This window comes from Artemia franciscana, chromosome 6 (assembly GCF_032884065.1).
Source record: "Artemia franciscana chromosome 6, ASM3288406v1, whole genome shotgun sequence".
In the NCBI taxonomy this organism is placed as follows: Eukaryota; Metazoa; Arthropoda; class Branchiopoda; order Anostraca; family Artemiidae; genus Artemia; species Artemia franciscana.
In genome coordinates, this window is record NC_088868.1 from 13,690,247 (window position 1) to 13,708,571 (window position 18,325).

The 18,325-nt window shown below is 36.6% G+C and overlaps 1 protein-coding gene across 1 annotated transcript in view; it reads right to left on the bottom strand.

Annotated features, from left to right (window-relative positions):
• The window catches only part of LOC136028076 (probable ATP-dependent RNA helicase DDX52), an 83,719-nt gene extending 65,394 nt beyond the window's left edge, over window positions 1–18,325 (bottom strand). Inside the window, exons 1-2 of the mRNA XM_065705685.1 lie at window positions 18,145–18,325; window positions 5,851–5,956 (exon numbers count right to left, since the gene is read on the bottom strand). Coding sequence (XP_065561757.1) covers window positions 5,851–5,956; window positions 18,145–18,231 — 193 coding nt within the window. The 5' untranslated portion in view covers window positions 18,232–18,325. The remainder of the gene's footprint in view (window positions 1–5,850; window positions 5,957–18,144) is intronic.

Here is an 18,325-nt window from a genome sequence, read left to right on the forward strand (position 1 = left end):
ACGCAGGAGAAACTTGACATATCTGTAGAATACGCTACAAATGGCTTTCTTTTCGGTAGCTATGGATATTTTCCAGAAGGGAGCCAGAGCAAGTAGATAGGGGGTAGTAAAAGCATTATATAGCCGGGCAAGGAGAGGACGGTTGAAGCGATACTTATTGGAAACAAGTAGTCCGTAAGACGCTCGTAGATGGGAACAGAAGTGGTTTGTCAGTGCTGAGCGTGTGTCCTTCAATGTAGAAGAGATAGGGAGGCCAGGATAGGTAAGGGATTCACAGGGCTTAATCAGGGTGTCGCCAATTTTAGAAGTTCTGTTTTACATTCGTTGAAGGAAAGCCCGATCCGCTTGTTTGCCGCTGCAAGTGAGTCGTAATTTGTGTGAAATAAAGATATCGAACGAGAAGCATGAAGAATGTCATCAGCGAAGTTCAGCAGCGATAGACTGATCCTACGGAAAAAGCATGATGGCTTTATTACTTGTTGTGCTTCGATGATAGCATTATTAAACAGTGATGGTAAAGTTTTGCCACCTTGAAGTACGCCTTTTTTGACACTCAGCCTTTCTTTACAAGGAAAAGTGCCAGACGGAGAGGGGATCAGGATGACAGCCGAGAGCTTATTGTACATACTGTAGACAGGGAAATGATGCAAGAGGAAACACCACGCTGAAGGGCTTTGAGCAGGATATGGCCATGGATGCCAAAATCGAAGGCTCTACTAACATCAAGCGCTTCAAAGACGAGAAGATCACCATTTTTATCTGCATCAACAAGAAGATTTGCAAGAACTCTGTGAACTTGTTCCCGTCTTGAGTGCTTTTTGAACCCGAACTGGTCGTCCGGAGTAATGCATCGAAGTGCAATTTCGTCAAAAATAAGGGATTCAAACAACTTACAAAAAGTAGTTGAAGCGCACTGGTCAGCTGGTATACCTTTTTTGAGAATAGAATGGAACAATAGGTTTGACCAACACCAAAGCTGTCTGGAACGATGCCAGTAACAAAAATCATTTGAAATAGCAGAGAAATGTGCTTTAGGAGAAGATTGCTGGCAATGCTTAATTGGGTCCCAGATATACCATCGATGCCCTTAGATTTCTTTTTTTTTTTAGCTTAACAATTTTGAAACGCATCAAAGCACCAGAAAGCCAATATCCTTAACTGCAAACTGGAGCTCCTTATCGAGGGCCTGGCAAAAGGTGTTGTATAGGTAGGAATTAGGGGCTGAAAATTGGTCTCTGAAGTAGTCTGAAGTACTCTGAATATCTCAATTGAATTCCCAATGTCATTTGTCTTCTAACTACAGTCAATGCGAGATTCTTCTTGATGTCAATCTTGATTTAAAGTTGTGACCTGTTTGACCCTTTTTGTGGCCAGAAATGTCAATATGCCAGTTTTAAGAGAAAAAAAAACTATTTAGACGATTTTGAGGCTGGACCCCGGCAGTCCGCAAGCGGAGGTCATCTATATATTAATTATTGTTGTAAGTAGCAACCTCTAAAAGAAACACCTTTATATTCTGCTCCTTCCTCGGGAAAATGGAGGGCTCCACAGGGATTATGTTTAACGTTGAAGGGTCCCAATAACTTGCCACTTTTATTTCTGACACGTTTCGATTCTCGGTATTACTTATAAGGTACAAGGGTATAAGCATTTAGAAATACTTGCACTCCTTCCTTCCTCTCATGGAATTCCAATTCCCCTTAAATCCTTTATCATGACCCATTCACATCCCATTCGAGGATGTTTCTCGTTTGGGCCGAGATGGATTGTCATAAGCCACAATTTTTTGGCAGTCTTATCATCTTTCACCAGCATAACGTGACATTGTCATCTTAACCTTTATCCAACCACGTCCCAAGAAAGTGGGATCAAACCGCATTCCTTGTACAGCTTATTTTCTTTGATGTACTTAAATAGTGCTGCACGAAACGTAGTCATTAGCTATAGCTAACGAGGTAAGTAATACCTAGCAAATTCACTGGTTACAGAGTATCGTCAAATAGCCGTTGGGTAGGGTTTATCTGCGTAAACTAAATGCAAATTTAACAAATTGAATTTAGACTGCAGATTACGGATATTTCTCGGTTACATTGAAAACAAAATCAGAGATAATAAGGAGTTTATATATGGGGCACAAATTTGGACTTTGTATGCAGTTGCTTGAAGTCAGATGTGTTTTCGATCAGATATGCAGAATTCTTCTCAATTACGGTAAAGAAATGCTGTGAAGCTTATACAAAAAGACGGACCACAATGAAAAGCCCAGGATGTCTGACAAGGATCTTGATAATGTTACAAGAATTGCAAAAGTTCTGTTGCAATTTGAGAAAGACAAAAAATGTTTCACCCAAGTTTCTGATATACAAGCCCAATGAGGTCCCTTTATATAGGACACAGTGCCGCTTGTGTTATAAATTATGTAAGTCAAATGTGCCAGAAGCTTGGCAGCATACCTGAACAAAAGAAACGACGCCTCTTTCTTGTCTTGGGCCTAAAGTTCAAAGTTTATTAAGAAGATTTTACTTCTACCTTATTCAGTAGTGGTGGAAAATCCCCTGAAACACAGGTTGATTATATTGTGTGATTTTGTAATACCATAACCAGTCGTGTCGTTTAACTTTAAAAATGATGAACGAAGAGTAGGTGTTCAGTCAAACGGGTATAGAAAAAAAACAACCAATATGAAAACCAGCCACAGCTTTCTGAAACATCAATTAAAGTAAATCAAATTGCTGGTGCAACTGTGATACACCGAGCATTGTTAGTCTGATTCCACGCTGTGAAAGACCTTAACGGTTTGGAAAGTCTTGTTTATATAAACTACACTTCCTCTCAAAGATACCCTTCAGAAAGCTATGGGACACCAGCATAAAATGGGCTTCAAGCGTGTAGGTATTAAATGATTCTAGTTTTCGTCTCACTGCTACTACCACTTGGGCACCTAACAGTGACCTATGTGAACAGTGAGATATGTTCTCACTGCAAAGCTACTGAACACCATGGAATATCGACGGAATAATCTTAGACAAACTACTAAGTCTGGAAATGCTAAGTGACAACAATCAAATTGTTGGTACACAAGAAATTTTTTTTTATAAAGGATAATTTAGGTGTCTTAGTACTTCAAGAGAATGTTACAGTACATGCATCATCAGCAAAACCTGTGAAAAATACAGGAGAGATACATCGGCGCATTGCCATACTGACTACAGGTGAATCATACCTATTGGATATGGTTTCAGGCATTTATCTTCCCGGGAAAATCCCCCCCACGGCTTGTTCGTTTCCAATCACTTTTGACTTACAGAAAAGAGGATTAGGTAAAAGCCAAGGCTGTATCTAGGGGGTTAGAATGTTTTAACCATGGCCATATCTAGGGGTGTTTGAACTCCCCCCCCCCCCCGAAATGTTTACCCGACTCGTAAAAAATTTAACAAAAATGAATATTAACAAATTTTTGATGCTATTTTTGACGTTTTTACCCCCCCCCCCCCCTTCCAAAAAAACAAATTTGTACCCCCCATCCCCTAAACAAAATCTTGGATACAGTTCTGAATATGGTACTGTGATTTTTGAGGCGAGATACTCCTCTGATGATATTGTTTTGGATCCAAATGTCAGCATTGTCAAGCTGTATGTTAAACTTTCTTAACTTGGTTTAACAGTAAAGCTAAATTTAAAAGAAGTCTGACTGTTATTATTAGAATACAATGGGTGTAAAAGTATGTCAAGCTTATAACCCAATTTTAAGTTTGCAATTTCATGTAAACAAGACTCTCCTTGTCCTGAGTTTATGGAAGTATAACACTGTCTAAAATTTTGTCTTTAGCACTGTTTGTGATATACTAAGTAATTCGGATTTTTCCAATGTAAGGAAAGTCTGTTATAAGTTTGCTAAAGATGAATGTACTGCGAACAGCCTCCAAATCAACGAAGGAAAGACTAAAATCCTTCGCTTTAATCCCCTGAAGAGAGACTTTGTGTGCCCTCCTCCTCCTTATCCTAGTGAATCTTCGGCAGTAGTGCTTGGTGTCAAGTTTAGCATCGACTGCTCTTTCAGCCTCCATGTCGATACAATTATCAAAAAGGCAAATAGTGCGATGCGGACACTTATACTAATGCGTCGATTTGGTTTTTCAGTGACACAACTAAGGATAGCCTATCTTACTTACATTCGACCAATTTTAGAGTATACATGTCCCGTATGGGGCCCACAAGTCAATAACACTATTTACCTAAGTGACCAGCTTGAGGCAATACAAAAAAGAGCAGTCAAAGTAATATTGTGCGATGCTTTTACCGAGTATAGGTTAGCATTATCCACTTAAAAAATTCCCTCTCTTCAAGAGCGTCGTCTCAGTTTGATCCTTGAATTTGGCCAATATCTTCTCAGAAGTGATAAATACAGATCGATACTACCACCAGTTTTAGTGAAACATCGAAGTACTAGGTTGAAGAAATTTGACAGATTAGCAGCACCTCCTTCACAATTGTTGATTTTAAACTATTTGTCATCTGATTTTTTTTTTTTTTTTGTCATTTGATTTAATCTTTTTTTCTTTTTTGTAAGCACAAGCGCCATTTAGTTTTATGACTACGAGAGATTGTGCAAATAAAACCTATTCTATTCTATATACCTTTTGCATGTCCGACTGCGGCTGCGTACAGTTACTTAATTGAAAGTTATGGTTAGACAACCCATGCAGCAGCTCCATGTGCATCAATTCATACCTGTATAGCTGGGAAATTGGCCATTTGTGGCAATGTTTGATAATTATAGTTGTTGTTTAAGTAAGTTTGCATCATTTTATTTTCTTTATTTGTGCTCCATCCTTTATTGTTAATCTGATTGGAAATAAAATAAAGGGATGCATACATAGCCTACATAACCTACTTATGAGTGCATATAAGCTATCTTAAGGGAAACATATCATTGGCTTACTGCACAGTTCAGTTTATTTATAAATCAAATACATTTAAGTAATATGCAAGTACCCTCCCCAAGAAAGATACAAAAAGCACAGGTAACTTTTTCAAATTTTAGAAGTCACTATTTTTGCTTTTACAGTTCATATAAAGATTACAATCCAGGGATAAAAGAAATAAATTCTAATAAATTTATTTTTCCCAAGGAACTATTTTATTGCTATCTAGGTGTTTATATCAAATAAATGTGAAGCTGCAAGAGGTAAATACAGTTAATTGCAGTCACATTAGCTTTTATTTCGCATAATTTAACATTTTGTCCCCCTTTCCATACTACACACCATTTCCTTCTGGCTAGTGCAACCTCTTTTATTCTAAAGTTGCTCAGTTTACTCTAAATCCTTCATCACATTCAATTTCTTCTAGCGTAGAAAGCTTAAACCACAAAACAAAGAAAATATGTATAACCCTAAATCAGTGTAGTCTTCTCCCTTCCTCCTATTGAGTTTAAATATGCACTATAAAAAACCCAGTATCATTCAACTTAGAAATTCAAGTTTTTGAAAATTGGTTTTCCGTGAATTTGGGATTTTTTTTCTATTTCGAAAAGATTTCGAAAACAATCTTGCAGACTGAATCTAAAAATTCCATCATACTTTTTCTACCATCCAGTTTTCGGTTTGGTTTTTGTTTCTCAAATATAAATAAAACTCAAAATATTGTTTTTCTGGCAGCAAGAGACAAAATATACTTTTCCCAAAGAACTAAATATACTATTACTATACTGAAAGTTGCAACCAGACTGGGTTTGTATACCAGCTCTAAATTTTATGTCAATATAGCTCATGTACTCATTTGTGGTCAAGAAGATCACAGATTTTTAGTTAAAAGCCTATTAACTAGGGAAAAAGCAGACTGGCTTACCAACATTTGAAACTTCATTGACATTTGTTTCTATTTCCTTCCTCTCAATCAGTTCTAGATTTTCATTAGGTCTTGGCTGGGATTCAACACATTTTGGTTGGACAATCTAAAAAATGGAGATATTTGTTTCCAGAAATTATAAAGGCTGCAAGGGTCAAATAGAAAGGATACAAATTCTTGAAAAAAAAATAAGAAACAGTGTCTTTCATACATTTCTATGTACATAATTTTACAAAGCATTTTCAAAAAAAAAATCAAAGAAAAGAAAACAATATGGTAGAAAATGACACAGGCAGCATGCCAGTACCAGTCTGCAAAAAAGTCTTTGGCAACCAGGCAGTCATCAATCAACAAGGACTGGTACAGCAAGCCATGGAACACAACTTGGGATTTGCCACATGAGCTGCAGCACCTTCAGAATTGAAAGACATCCAGATGATGTGTACCAATTGCTTTCAAATCAGGGTGATTTTAAGGTAGGTAATAAAACTCCCAGAGATTATTGGGAATTAACATATGAAATAATTCCCAAGAATTTGGTTCATCTGGCTCACAACTGTCTTCAAGAATTAAATGCCAGTTCCTCTGGAAGGCAATTAGTTATCCTATCGAAAATCTACCCATAATTTAATCAAGTTAAATGCTGTAAGGTAACCTATTGTATGAACCATAATTTCTTCAATGTACAATCACAGAATTACAGCATTCAAACACTAAGTAAAACATTACTCAGTTGTTTCTTGTCCAATAAATTAATGGTTTTTCCATTGTTTCTTCTTTTTCTTCTGTATTGAATGGCAAAACTGTTTCCAGAGCATGGCACATTATGATCTTTAATCATGGGGAAACATATCTAATAAAAGACTAAATTATTCTTATCACATGGCCCAGATGTAGCAATACGTGTTTCTTTTTCTTTGCAATCCACATCATACAAGTCAGTTCAAGTTAATAAGTCAAAAGTGGAAAATACTGAGCGAGAACTGGTGGAAAAAAGTCATCAACAAGAATCATAAAAATCAATTTGGATGCCAAAATCAATTTGTAAAAATTATACATATTAGTTAAAATAACATCAAGAGAGGTATTTCCCCGAGTCGTCGGTGTTTTAACAATTTGCTTTACTTTAAGTGAAGCACACAAGGAATCCATTTTAAGGTCATTGGCATCGCCAACTAAAAAAAGGCCAGCATTGGGGTACTTAGAAATAACAAAATCAGCACTTGCCTGTAATTGCTGGATAAAATTACGTTTTGACTCGATATTTTGATTTGGGGAGTAATAGAAAACAGCTATTACAATAATACTAAATGGACGAGGGAGTACTTTTGGTCTAACACTTAGCCAGAGGATTTCATCATACTCGGATAAGTTAGGGACTAGAATAACCTTTGGGTAAAGGTGACTCTTAGTAAAAAACAGAACTCCACCACCTTTTTTCCCGAGTGGGTGGTCTGAAGGACGGAGTTTAATAAACTCTGAATAATTTGTCAGGTGTAGGGACCCTGGGTCATGGGATTGAACTTCAGTAACAGCTATAATATCTATCAAATGTGATTCTGAAACCACCTCGAGTTCAGAAAGCTTTTCAAAATTAAGACTTTCAGCATTAGTAACTAAAAGCTTAGGAAAAACAAACCGATTGGGGAATCGCGACAGGGAAACTTGATGGGTTTGAGAATTTCCTGGGGGGTAGGGTTTTAATTTAATTTTATTATGCTTTGGAGAAGAAAGGTAAGAGAAGGATTTGCTTTGGGGATTTGGATGTGGGGGGACGGGCAAGGATATGGACGAAGCACGAGGACTTATTATATGACAATTATTGGACGGAAAAAGTCTCAGACCTGAGTCACGTTTATAGGGTAGGCACGAGGGATAAAACGAATGGGCTGGGGTTTCGTAAGGTGCTGGGAAAGGGGGGCTGGGTGGGAATAGTGATTCATGTCCGTCAAGAAATTGCTGGTTTGCGGCGGAGTAGGGAGGGTATGGGGCAGCATACTGTAAGGGGGAAGGAAATATGACTTTTGTATACGGAGAGGGAGAGGAGATAACAAGGGGTAAGGAGGGGGAGTATGTAATCGGGAAGGGTTTATTAATTGTTGATCTGAGAATGCAGGGGGATAAGAATGAAAGTCGACAGGAACCTGACCAAGGGGAGGAGGGGGTCGTGAGTGCCTTCGACGCTGCCCTAAAAAAGGTTGGGTTTTAAACCTACCCCCCGCGTCTGATGATACATGAGCAAAATTACACGACTTAAAATGCTTAGTAGATTTAGCAGGATTAAGGTGGCTTCTGGGCAGCCCAGTTTTGTGGAGCCTACTACGACGTTTAATTGGCGATTCAATATGAGCTTTTGTACAGCCAAAGCACCTTCCACTTGAAAACTTTTTACAAATATCAACATGGGGGTATTTACACAGATTATTTGTACAACGGCTAAAAACAAAAAATTTACAAATGTGTAAATATTTACAATTATTAGAAATACATCTACTATCTAAGAAGTTAAAACACACATTAGGTTTATTGCGCGTAAAATCATTAAGCTCATTTTTTTGAATATTTGATTGCATTGTGTAAGGATTTCCGCTTGTCAGTTCAACTGCATTGTCACTTTTCAAAGATGTGTCGTTAACACTGGATTTCAACAATAAATTATCTTCGGTTGAAGCGAGGTCAGTATGATTAGGTTGCGTAACCTTTTTAATCCCTTGAGAAAATTCTGACGAAGGAAGTTCACTAGCCCTTGCTTGATGAACCGAAGAATTTTGGTAATGAATATTTGCGGAAGTATCAGCTAAATGAGGAATTCTGGGCTGTGTAGGGGAATTTAAAGTATGTAAAGCTTCAACAATTGCGAGCTGAAAACCGACTTTTAACAATTTGATTTCTTTGTCCTTGAAGAGATTCTGGCGCTCGTAAAGATCAGACAAGCTATCATAAAGAAATTCGAGATTAATCATCCGTTTCTTGAGATTGACGATGTCTGCATCTTTTTTTAGGCAATCTTCACAGGTATGGGGCTCAAACACACTAGCCTTTTTTGCATTGCACGTCAATTCATCTTTACCGGAGCAAGAAATTTGTGGAGTAATTTCGGGTTGATGGTAGGTGGTAATTTTTGCAGAATCAATCGATCCAGGGGAACTATTTTTATCATTATTCGAAACACGAGGTACGGATGGGGAATTAACAATACCAATTGGAATGATCACTTCCAGTTGATTATCCTTGGAATTAGTTGAATTTTCTTCAATAGAAATAAGGTGAGGCTTTTTAACCTCGGGTGGTTGGATCACTTCAGGTTGGTTATCGTTGGTAATAATCTCGTCATTTACGACCATTGTTGATCGGCACTGTACGCATAACCATTTAGGGTTTTTTAGGCGACTACTTTTTGTGATGCCAGCACAAGCTGGGTGCAACCATGCATTGCACTTAGAACACTGGAATGACCCAGTTCCACATTTTCTGTAGCAATCATTACAAGGATGGGACATTCTAGGCTAAGGAACAAAAACGAGACACAGACCTTGAATTGGAAACTATATCTTCAACTGAAACCTGGTTGCCTAAGCCAGGATTAGCACTGGTACTTGCTAGAGAAAAGTTCAACAAGGCTGATCTCGCGTCTTCACTTAAAAATCACAGGTGTCATTTATTAAAAAAGAGACGTCTTGACAGGCCAAGATCTAAATGAAGACTCCATTTAAGATCTTGAATCTTAATGGAATCTAAATGAAGACTCCATTAATTTGGCATCGCCAAATCAAATTGGCGATGCCAATGACCTTAAAATGGATTCCTTGTGTGCTTCACTTAAAGTAAAGCAAATTGTTAAAACACCGACGACTCGGGGAAATACCTCTCTTGATGTTATTTTAACTAATATGTATAATTTTTACACCCCTCCCTCAACTTTGCCCCCATTAGGTGGGAGTTATCATCTTTCCATTCTTTTGTCCCCCTCCTCAACTTTTAAGCATACTTTCTCAAAGACTTATAGCACTTACCGCCCCCTTCAAAATTCTGGTCTTCTTTCTTTTGGTATGTGGCTGAGTACTGAAGATTGGTCCGACATTTATAGCTTACAAAACCTTGATGAGAAAACAGCCACGTTTCATAAAAAGCTAATTGATAAATATCAAATTTGTTTCCCAGAAAAAAGGTTTAAAAGGTGCTCAAGTGACAAACCCTTTATTAATCAAACAATAAAATCGCTAATTAGAACCAAATTGAAGCTGTTTAAGAATGGTAAACTCGATCAAGCCAATATATTAAGAAAATCAATTAAAAGAGAAATTCGTAAATTGGCACGATCATACTACAAAAATAAGATCGAAGAATTGTTCACTAATAAGCCAAAAAACTGGTATTCCGAGGTTAAAAAGCTATTTGGCAGGAGTCTTGACCAGCTTAATTTCAACTTACCAGAGCCCCCTGATGTTACTGCAAATAGTCTAAATAAATTTCTCGCTTCCATTGTCCAGAGCCTTCCAGCATTGCCAATCCAATTATCAACAGGAGCCCCATCCCCTCTTTTCCCGACTGTTTCCCCGTCTGAGATTGAAAGAAGAATTGATAAACTAAGAAAGACAAGTGTTTGTCCTTTGGATATCCCATTTCCTCTTATTAGAGCCTTCGGTGATTTCCTGTCTAAGCCCTTGTCTGTCCTGTTTAACGAAATTACTAAGTCTGGGCAAATTCCAACAATTTGGAAACAGGGTTTTATTACCCCTTTGAAAAAGAAAAACGGAAAGCCTGGCTTTGATGGCGTTCGACCTATTACGCTTACTCCTATTTTTTCAAAATTGTATGAAGGATTCCTTGCAGATTTGCTAAAGGAAAAAATCCTACCTCTTACTGACCTGAAACAATTTGGAAACCTAAAATCAACTTCTACTTCCCACTACCTCGTTTCTCTTATTGACCACATCGGGAAAATCCTCGAAAAACCTAATTCCTGGCTAAACTTAATTTCTATTGACCTTCAGAAAGCCTTTGACCTTGTTAACCACAATATTTTAATTGAGAAACTAGAAAGCGAGTTCAATATCGAACCCTTACTGGTAAAATTGGTTGCCTCCTTTTTAACAAATAGATCACAGGTGGTTAAATACCAGAACCATTACTCAAATCCTCTCCCTATCTACAATGGCATACCCCAAGGAGCTCTCCTAGGCCCCCTCCTTTTTTCAGTCATGGTTAACAGCCTTGCGAAGGAAGTTCCAGACCGTTGGAAATTTGTTGATGACCTAACGATTGTTGAAAGTTGCTTCAGAAATTTACTAAGTGACCCTATGAGTATTCTCAATGAAATTGGAAGTGAGGCTTTGGACCTAGATATGACCGTAAACCCCTCTAAGTCCATGATAATGCCGATTTGTTTCCTCAAATCCTCGCCCTGTTTTCTTAATCCTATCCCTCCTGAAATTTATGCATCCTCGGTTAAATTACTTGGAGTCACAATTTCTTCAAATATAAAGTGGGATATCCAGGTTAAAGATATCATCCATAAAGCTAATGCGTCTATCGCCCTCCTTAAGCTCCTAAATAAATATAGCGTCCCCCCTTCTCACTCCTTAAGGTTGTACACGTCTTTTGTCCGTCCGCATCTTGAATATGCTTGTCCAGTTTGGCACCCTGGCATCTCCCGTGAAGAATCAGACAAAATTGAGTCAATCCAAAAAAGAGCCTTGCGAATAATTTTCAAAGAAGGCAAGGTGCCTTACTCTCTGCTCCTAAAAAAAGCTAGTTTGGAAACCCTTGAGCGAAGGAGGTCGTCGTTGTGCCTCCGTTTTTCAAAAAATGCAATAACGAACCCTCGGACGGCAAATATTTTCCCCAAACGTCACTCACCATCCAGATTACGACAGCCTCGAGCTGTTTCTGAGCCTATCCCAGTTTTGTCTCCCATTCGCTGCATTACTTCCAGATATGAAAAAACCTTTGTCCCCTTCATCACAGAAAAAATAAATAAAATAGCCAACTAGTTTCTCCCCCCCCCCTTCTTTTTTTTGTGAGGTGCTTTAGGTCGTTACACTAATTTGCTTGCCTCCCGCTGTTTTGGTTTAGTTTCCCTTTTAATTCATATGTGTTTTTCGTGTGTTTTATGCTTCGTTCTTTTTTTGTGAGTTTTTGGACTTTTTTTTAGTGTCCCTTTTAATTTGTAGATATATATGTTTATTTCTTGTTCATTTCTGTGTTATTATACTTTTTTGTCCCCTTTCCTTTTTTTTCTGACTTATATATTTATTTATTTGACTCATAATTTGATTATTTATTATTATTAGCTTTGTGTTTTTTGCTTTGTTTGATTTATTAGTCGACTCCGAAGTCCGAATTCGGCCCTTTGAGGGCTTGTGATAGTGATTTTTTTGAAATAAATATCTTATCTTATCTTATCTTCAATTATTTTTTAAGGGGAGGATATTAACAAAATTATCTGATAATTTAAAAAAGAAGTTCCCAGAAATTCAAAAATACAGGATTTCCAAGAGAAACTTGGCCCCAGGCCTCCTCCCTCCTATATGTGTCCCTGATTTACTCCAGGTCATGGTAAAACTTAGCTTATTTATCTCTTTGACTGATTTCCATTTCCTTACTAAAAAGTGAGGTGTTGTTGTACAGATTCGCTTATAACAATTATTTGGGTTATATCTTATTAATTTGTTTTATAAAGTTAATTTGATTGGGTGCTTAATGAGCAAAATGGGTCAATTAAGTTACTTAAAAAGCATTTATTGCACAAGAAAGATGGATGGGAGACTAAAAAAAACAAAAAAAAACAAACAAACTATATGAAATAAGGTCCACATTTAAAAAAGAAATTAGGAATATTGCCAGACCTTCAGTACAAGGAATACATGTCTGGCTTTATACACTTGGTTTTTGAAAATCATGGATAATAGTAAACTATGTGAACAAAGTTTATTCTCTAATGTTACAACTTATTTCTGCATATAAAATTATCCTACCCCGTGCTGCTATGAGGTTTGAAACCCCTACTAGACATAACAAAAGATATCCAAATATTGATCAAGTTGTAGAATAGCCTATGGTGGCAAAACAAAGATCAGAAGCTATGTCACATGCTGTGGCTTGGGCTGTTTTCCTAGCTTTTGATTAACAACATGTATCCTGGTAGTGCACAAAAGCAAATGACATTCCATGTTTGGCTTTATGCACTTGGTTTTTGAAAAACATGGATAATATTAAAATATATGAACAAAGTTTATTCTCTAATGTTACAACTTGCTTCTGCATAAAAAATTATCCTACTCTATGCTGCTAAGAGGTTTGAAACACCCCACTAGACACAACAAAAGATATTCAAATATTGAGCAGGTGGTATACCAAAGATCAGAAGCTATGTCAAATGTTGTGGCTTAGGCTATTTTCCTAGGCTTTATCCTAGTAGCATCTATCCTGGTAGTACACAAAAGCAGATGACATTCCAAATAATCTTCATGGTTGTTACTAAAATGGAAGTACAGATATTATTTTAGCTTTTATGACATTATCTAATGAGCTAGCCTAATCATCCTCATTTCCATCATCCGACGATGGCTGATTTTAAGTGGGATGCAAACAAAAGTAACAAGACATCATTTTTAGCTTAGGCCAGCCCAATGTGCAAGAGTTGTTGTTTTAAGACCCTTGACATAAAAAGATCAAGGTAAAGTAACCTATTGAATATCTAGAGAAAATTATCATACAAACCCATAAATTTTCTAAGGGCAGGGATTTGAATGTCTTGTTATGAAAATAATTTTGTTAATTATGCATGAAGATTCTTTCTAAGAAGGAGACACTATAATAGCAGAAGAGTACTATCATTATATTCTCTATTCAACAGTCTTTCTAAATATAAGTCACTACAGCAACAATTGCCCACTTCCCTTGATGGAGTCAGATAAGATCAAGCCCTAAATAGCATTTATTAATTATTTTTACTTGTATCAATAACAGTCTCATCCCTGTTATGCAGGCAGAGTATCCTCTTATCCAACCTATAACATCACATCATTGTAAAAGAATGAGAACAACTGGATAAATAGATTATTTTAAAATGATCAAAAAGGATATCTCAAAACAGAACAAACCATGAAAACGTGTTTAATACAAACTTCTTTCATATTATAAAGGAAAATTTTATTATTATATTGTTTAGTGATTTTGTATATAATCTAGAGCTATATATGGCCTTGTTATAGTGGAATAAGGCACATTGGAAGGGACTCAATTCCCATTGAAAAATCCCCTTTAGTGATCAGTTTGAAGCCTCCAAACATTGCAAGTAACATGTTTTTTGTATATCTGAAAACCCAAAAAAATCCAAGCAACTTGTGCCATTGTGATTGTAGCAAAGAGATATACTTTGTTGTGACTTGTGACAAAACTATTGTATCATCAGCAACCACACTATAGAACTTGGCAGGATTAACTAATGCAAGAATTTCTTTAAGAATCTCTTTGGCAAAACAATAAATTAATTCATTTTGGGTTATTTTGCTAGGGTGTCTGGTAATTATAGAGGCATTAGCTTTGTTTCAACAGAAAGAACATTACTTAGAATGGTGATACTTTTTAGACTTAGAGATGGTGTTGATAAAGGTTAAGAGAAGTACCTCAATCATCAATCTCCTTTAGTCCTCAGTTTTATAGATAACGAGAAAGCATTTGATTCAACTGATGGAAGAGCTTTAGCAAAGACCCAGATAAATAAACTAATTGGTTATTTTTATGTATGAGAATAACATTGCTGCAGCTAAGGTAGGAAATGAGGCTAGTATCTGGTTAAACATTTAATAAGGAGTTATGCAGAGTTGCAGTCTACCCCCATTTCTATGGATCATTTTGATAGACTTTGTCCTAAGGACAAAACGCCTCATTTTGGTAAGTGTCTGAAGGCTTGCATTAGCCTTGTGGACTGTTAAATTAATATGGGGACTGCAACTACAGTCACTAGTGAAAGTTACTCCCAAGATTTTCATTTCGTTCACAATCGGGAAAGGGACTAGAGGCATATCTAGCAGATTTCATAGCAGAGCATGAAATCAAGTGAACTCATCACTCTAGAGTTATGGATATACATATATGAATGGTCATTTTGGACAGCATACAGATTGGAGAAAGCAGACTGAAGTATTTGAGATCTAGAGTGATCTGGCACTGAGAGGTCCCAGCTCAAATCCCCAGCAAGGATAACATGATGAGTTGCACAGGCACACTGCTGCAAAGATTTAGCAAGCTTTATTGTTACACAAGAAAACTTTTATTTGGGAGCCAAGTTCTTGTAATCAGTTGGTAAGTGGCAGCAACATACTATCAGATTTGCAACTGTTACGCCAAGGAAACACTTGTTCTTGACAAATGCTGATGCCAAAAGGTGAGAACTGATTAGTATCAACAGTTTACCAGAAGTTCTTCTTCTGCCTGAATTCTTAGCTGGCACCACAAAAATGTGAGTTTTGGCATTCACTTTTAACAGGGAGAGCAAGTTGGCTGAAAGGAAATGTTCTTGTAGACACAAAACATTGTTGAAAGACATCAAACATTCAATCAGTGGGAGTTTATTGACTACACTGCCATTCAGATTCCACAAAGATACTTTTAGCTCATGGTTCTTCATGGCTTCATTGAGAGCTTTCTGGCTGCAGGACACTTAACACAGTAGCATGGATTGTCTGTCTGCTTACAGAGAGCACACTTCAGCCCAGCACAAGTTTGGATGAATAAAATTTGGAGGAAGCTAAAGCAATGACAGCAGTCAAGTACAATTCTGAAGCATGGGTGCTCCAAAAAAAGGAGGAGTTGCTAAATGTTTTCCAGAGAAATTCCCTACATATTGTTTTGGATATCTAGCCAACTGACTGACAAGCTGTCCAAAAATAGTAAGCTTGTCCAAAAATGTGGTTCAATCCTGCTTTCTAGGGCTATAATGAGAAAGGTTGAGAAGTCAAGGACATTTTTTGTGGATAAAAGGTGACAAATTGTCAAAGTTCATCCTTGTCAGCCAGCCATCTAGGGACAAAGAAAAGTAGGTTGTCCCTGAATTGTGTGGGAGAATGTCATAAAGAAAACTTTAAGGGAAATGGGAACTCCTTAGAGGTGTGTAAAGTGGGAGGCTTTGAGCAGATTGGGACAGAGGAGCAGTATGCACAGCTAAGTTGGTAATGGGCAGCTTTGTGTAGTAATGAGCAGTTAGTACAGTACTTGCATCTGTTGATGCTTTGTTTTCATTGAGTGGGTTCCTTCACAAATCAAAACCATTAGACATAGCTTATACTTGTTTATAAAAAAAATTCAGATCTGTTGGATACCATAGAGGCCTATTATGTAAAATTTTTTGTTAGCCTAATATACACAACAATCAAAGTAAACCTGACACATACAGTATACTACAAGGTAAAAAATTTTCTGTTTAAGCACTTTTTAGATTTTGTAAATACCTATATGCTATGACTATATAAATCCCAAATGGAAGCATAGGGGAAAAAGCATAAAAAAGACCCCAAGAAGACCTATTGTGTTAATATTATCTCTATGTAAGCAATGAAGAGTCTATATATTCAAATGTTACCTAGACATTTTGTTAGGCTAACTCTAACAAACAAAATGGCAATCTTTTTAAACAGTAGAAAGTTTGATAGGCTGATTGATATTTTCAATTAAACTAAAGTTTTGGTATAAGCCTAGGATTCCAATTATACATACAGAAAAATATTAAGAAAACAATTTTACTTCACAATATGAAGAATAATCCATGTTTTCACATTTGGTAAGGGGAGAATCTTTATCTTCTTCACTTATTTCCTTGTTCTTCTAGTTTTTCTATGATTTTTATGAATTTCTTAGAATCTACATATGGTAGATGGTAGAAGCAGCATAGTCTCCAGTTCAGAACACTTAGAAATGATAATTCTAGAAGTGTATCCATTTCTGGTTCACCCTCCTCCTCCATTGGGCAAACTAAAAATGTGTAAAATGGGCAGGGTTTTAAAGCTGAGGGAAAAGTAGAGGTTGTACAATATGAATGAAATTATATTTTAAATTGTAATTCCAGTTATCACTGGTAATTTCTGTATGGTAGGAAATCAAAGGTAACTAAAAAACTCAAGCATCCGTTGATGTTAATATCCACTTTCACTTTTTTGAGTTTAAACTAGCAAGCTGTTTGAAGAAAACAAATGTCCAATTTTGCTTATACATAACAGTACCTATACAGCAAAGCAAATTAGTCCATGAGCCCTGCAGGCAGCAGTGTGAAGTCTGTATTCTAATAAGTTGACTTGTTAGTTGATGTTTATGACCTAGGCTACTTTTTGTTTACTCTTTCAGGCTTGCTCACTCTTTTGTATTTACTCAATAAATATAGAATACAGACCTGGCCCTGCTGCCTGCAGGGCTCATGGACTAGGCCTAATTTGCTTTGCTCTATAGGTAATGTTACCTCAGTATTCAACCAAATTTGTTTCACCAAGGCCTTCCCATAGCCAAAGCATCTTTTCAAACAAATTGAATCTTGAACTGAAAAACAGTATAATCTCCATTGCATCAGAAGGCATTTCTTCAAATGCCTTCAAATGGAACAAAAACATAATATTTGACTAATCATTCTGATTCACTGGCTAGTTTAAACTCAACAGTGAAATTGGATAATTAGCATTAATGGATACAGAAGTTTTTAATTACATTTTGACTTACTACTATACAGAAATTACCAGCAATAACTGGAAATAGTAGCCTATTTCAAATACAATTTTATTCACATTGTACAACCCTAACATTTCCCTTGGCTTCAAAACCCTACCGACTTTACACATTTTCATTTTGTTTCATTTCATTTCATTTGTTGAAGGGGGATTTTAAAAAGCTAAAAAATGATTTTTGAGGGCTAAAAAGTGGATGCACTTCTAGAATTAGCATTTCTAAGTGCTCTAAACTGGAAACTAACCTATGCTAGCCAGTTTAGACAAAACTAAACATGAACCCTATATATTAACAGAGTATATACCCCCACCCCCCTAATGTGCAAATATATATAGCCTACCTAGAATTGCATCTTGAATCTATATATAACATTCATTTGCATCACAAAAGAACTTTACCCTCACCCCCATAATGTGCAAACATATACCCTAGTTTTGATATTTAGAGTATTTCCTAAATTGATTATAGGAAATGGTAGTTGGAAAGCACAAAAATGTAGGGTACTTTTAATATGCTAGAAACAGGAAGTTCATGATATATCTCAATATATCATACTAATAATCTTCTGATTATGCTTACCTGAAATTTCAAGGCATCGTTATAATATTTTTTTTTATCAAACTTGGCCCCAAAAGATAATTTCCGGAATAAATCATAAGCATCCATATCTCTTCTATTTTGTAAGACTCTATAACCACGTTCCAACTATTTATATATTTTAACTTTTGGCAGTGTGGGTAGGTGTGGCAAAGTAGGTAGC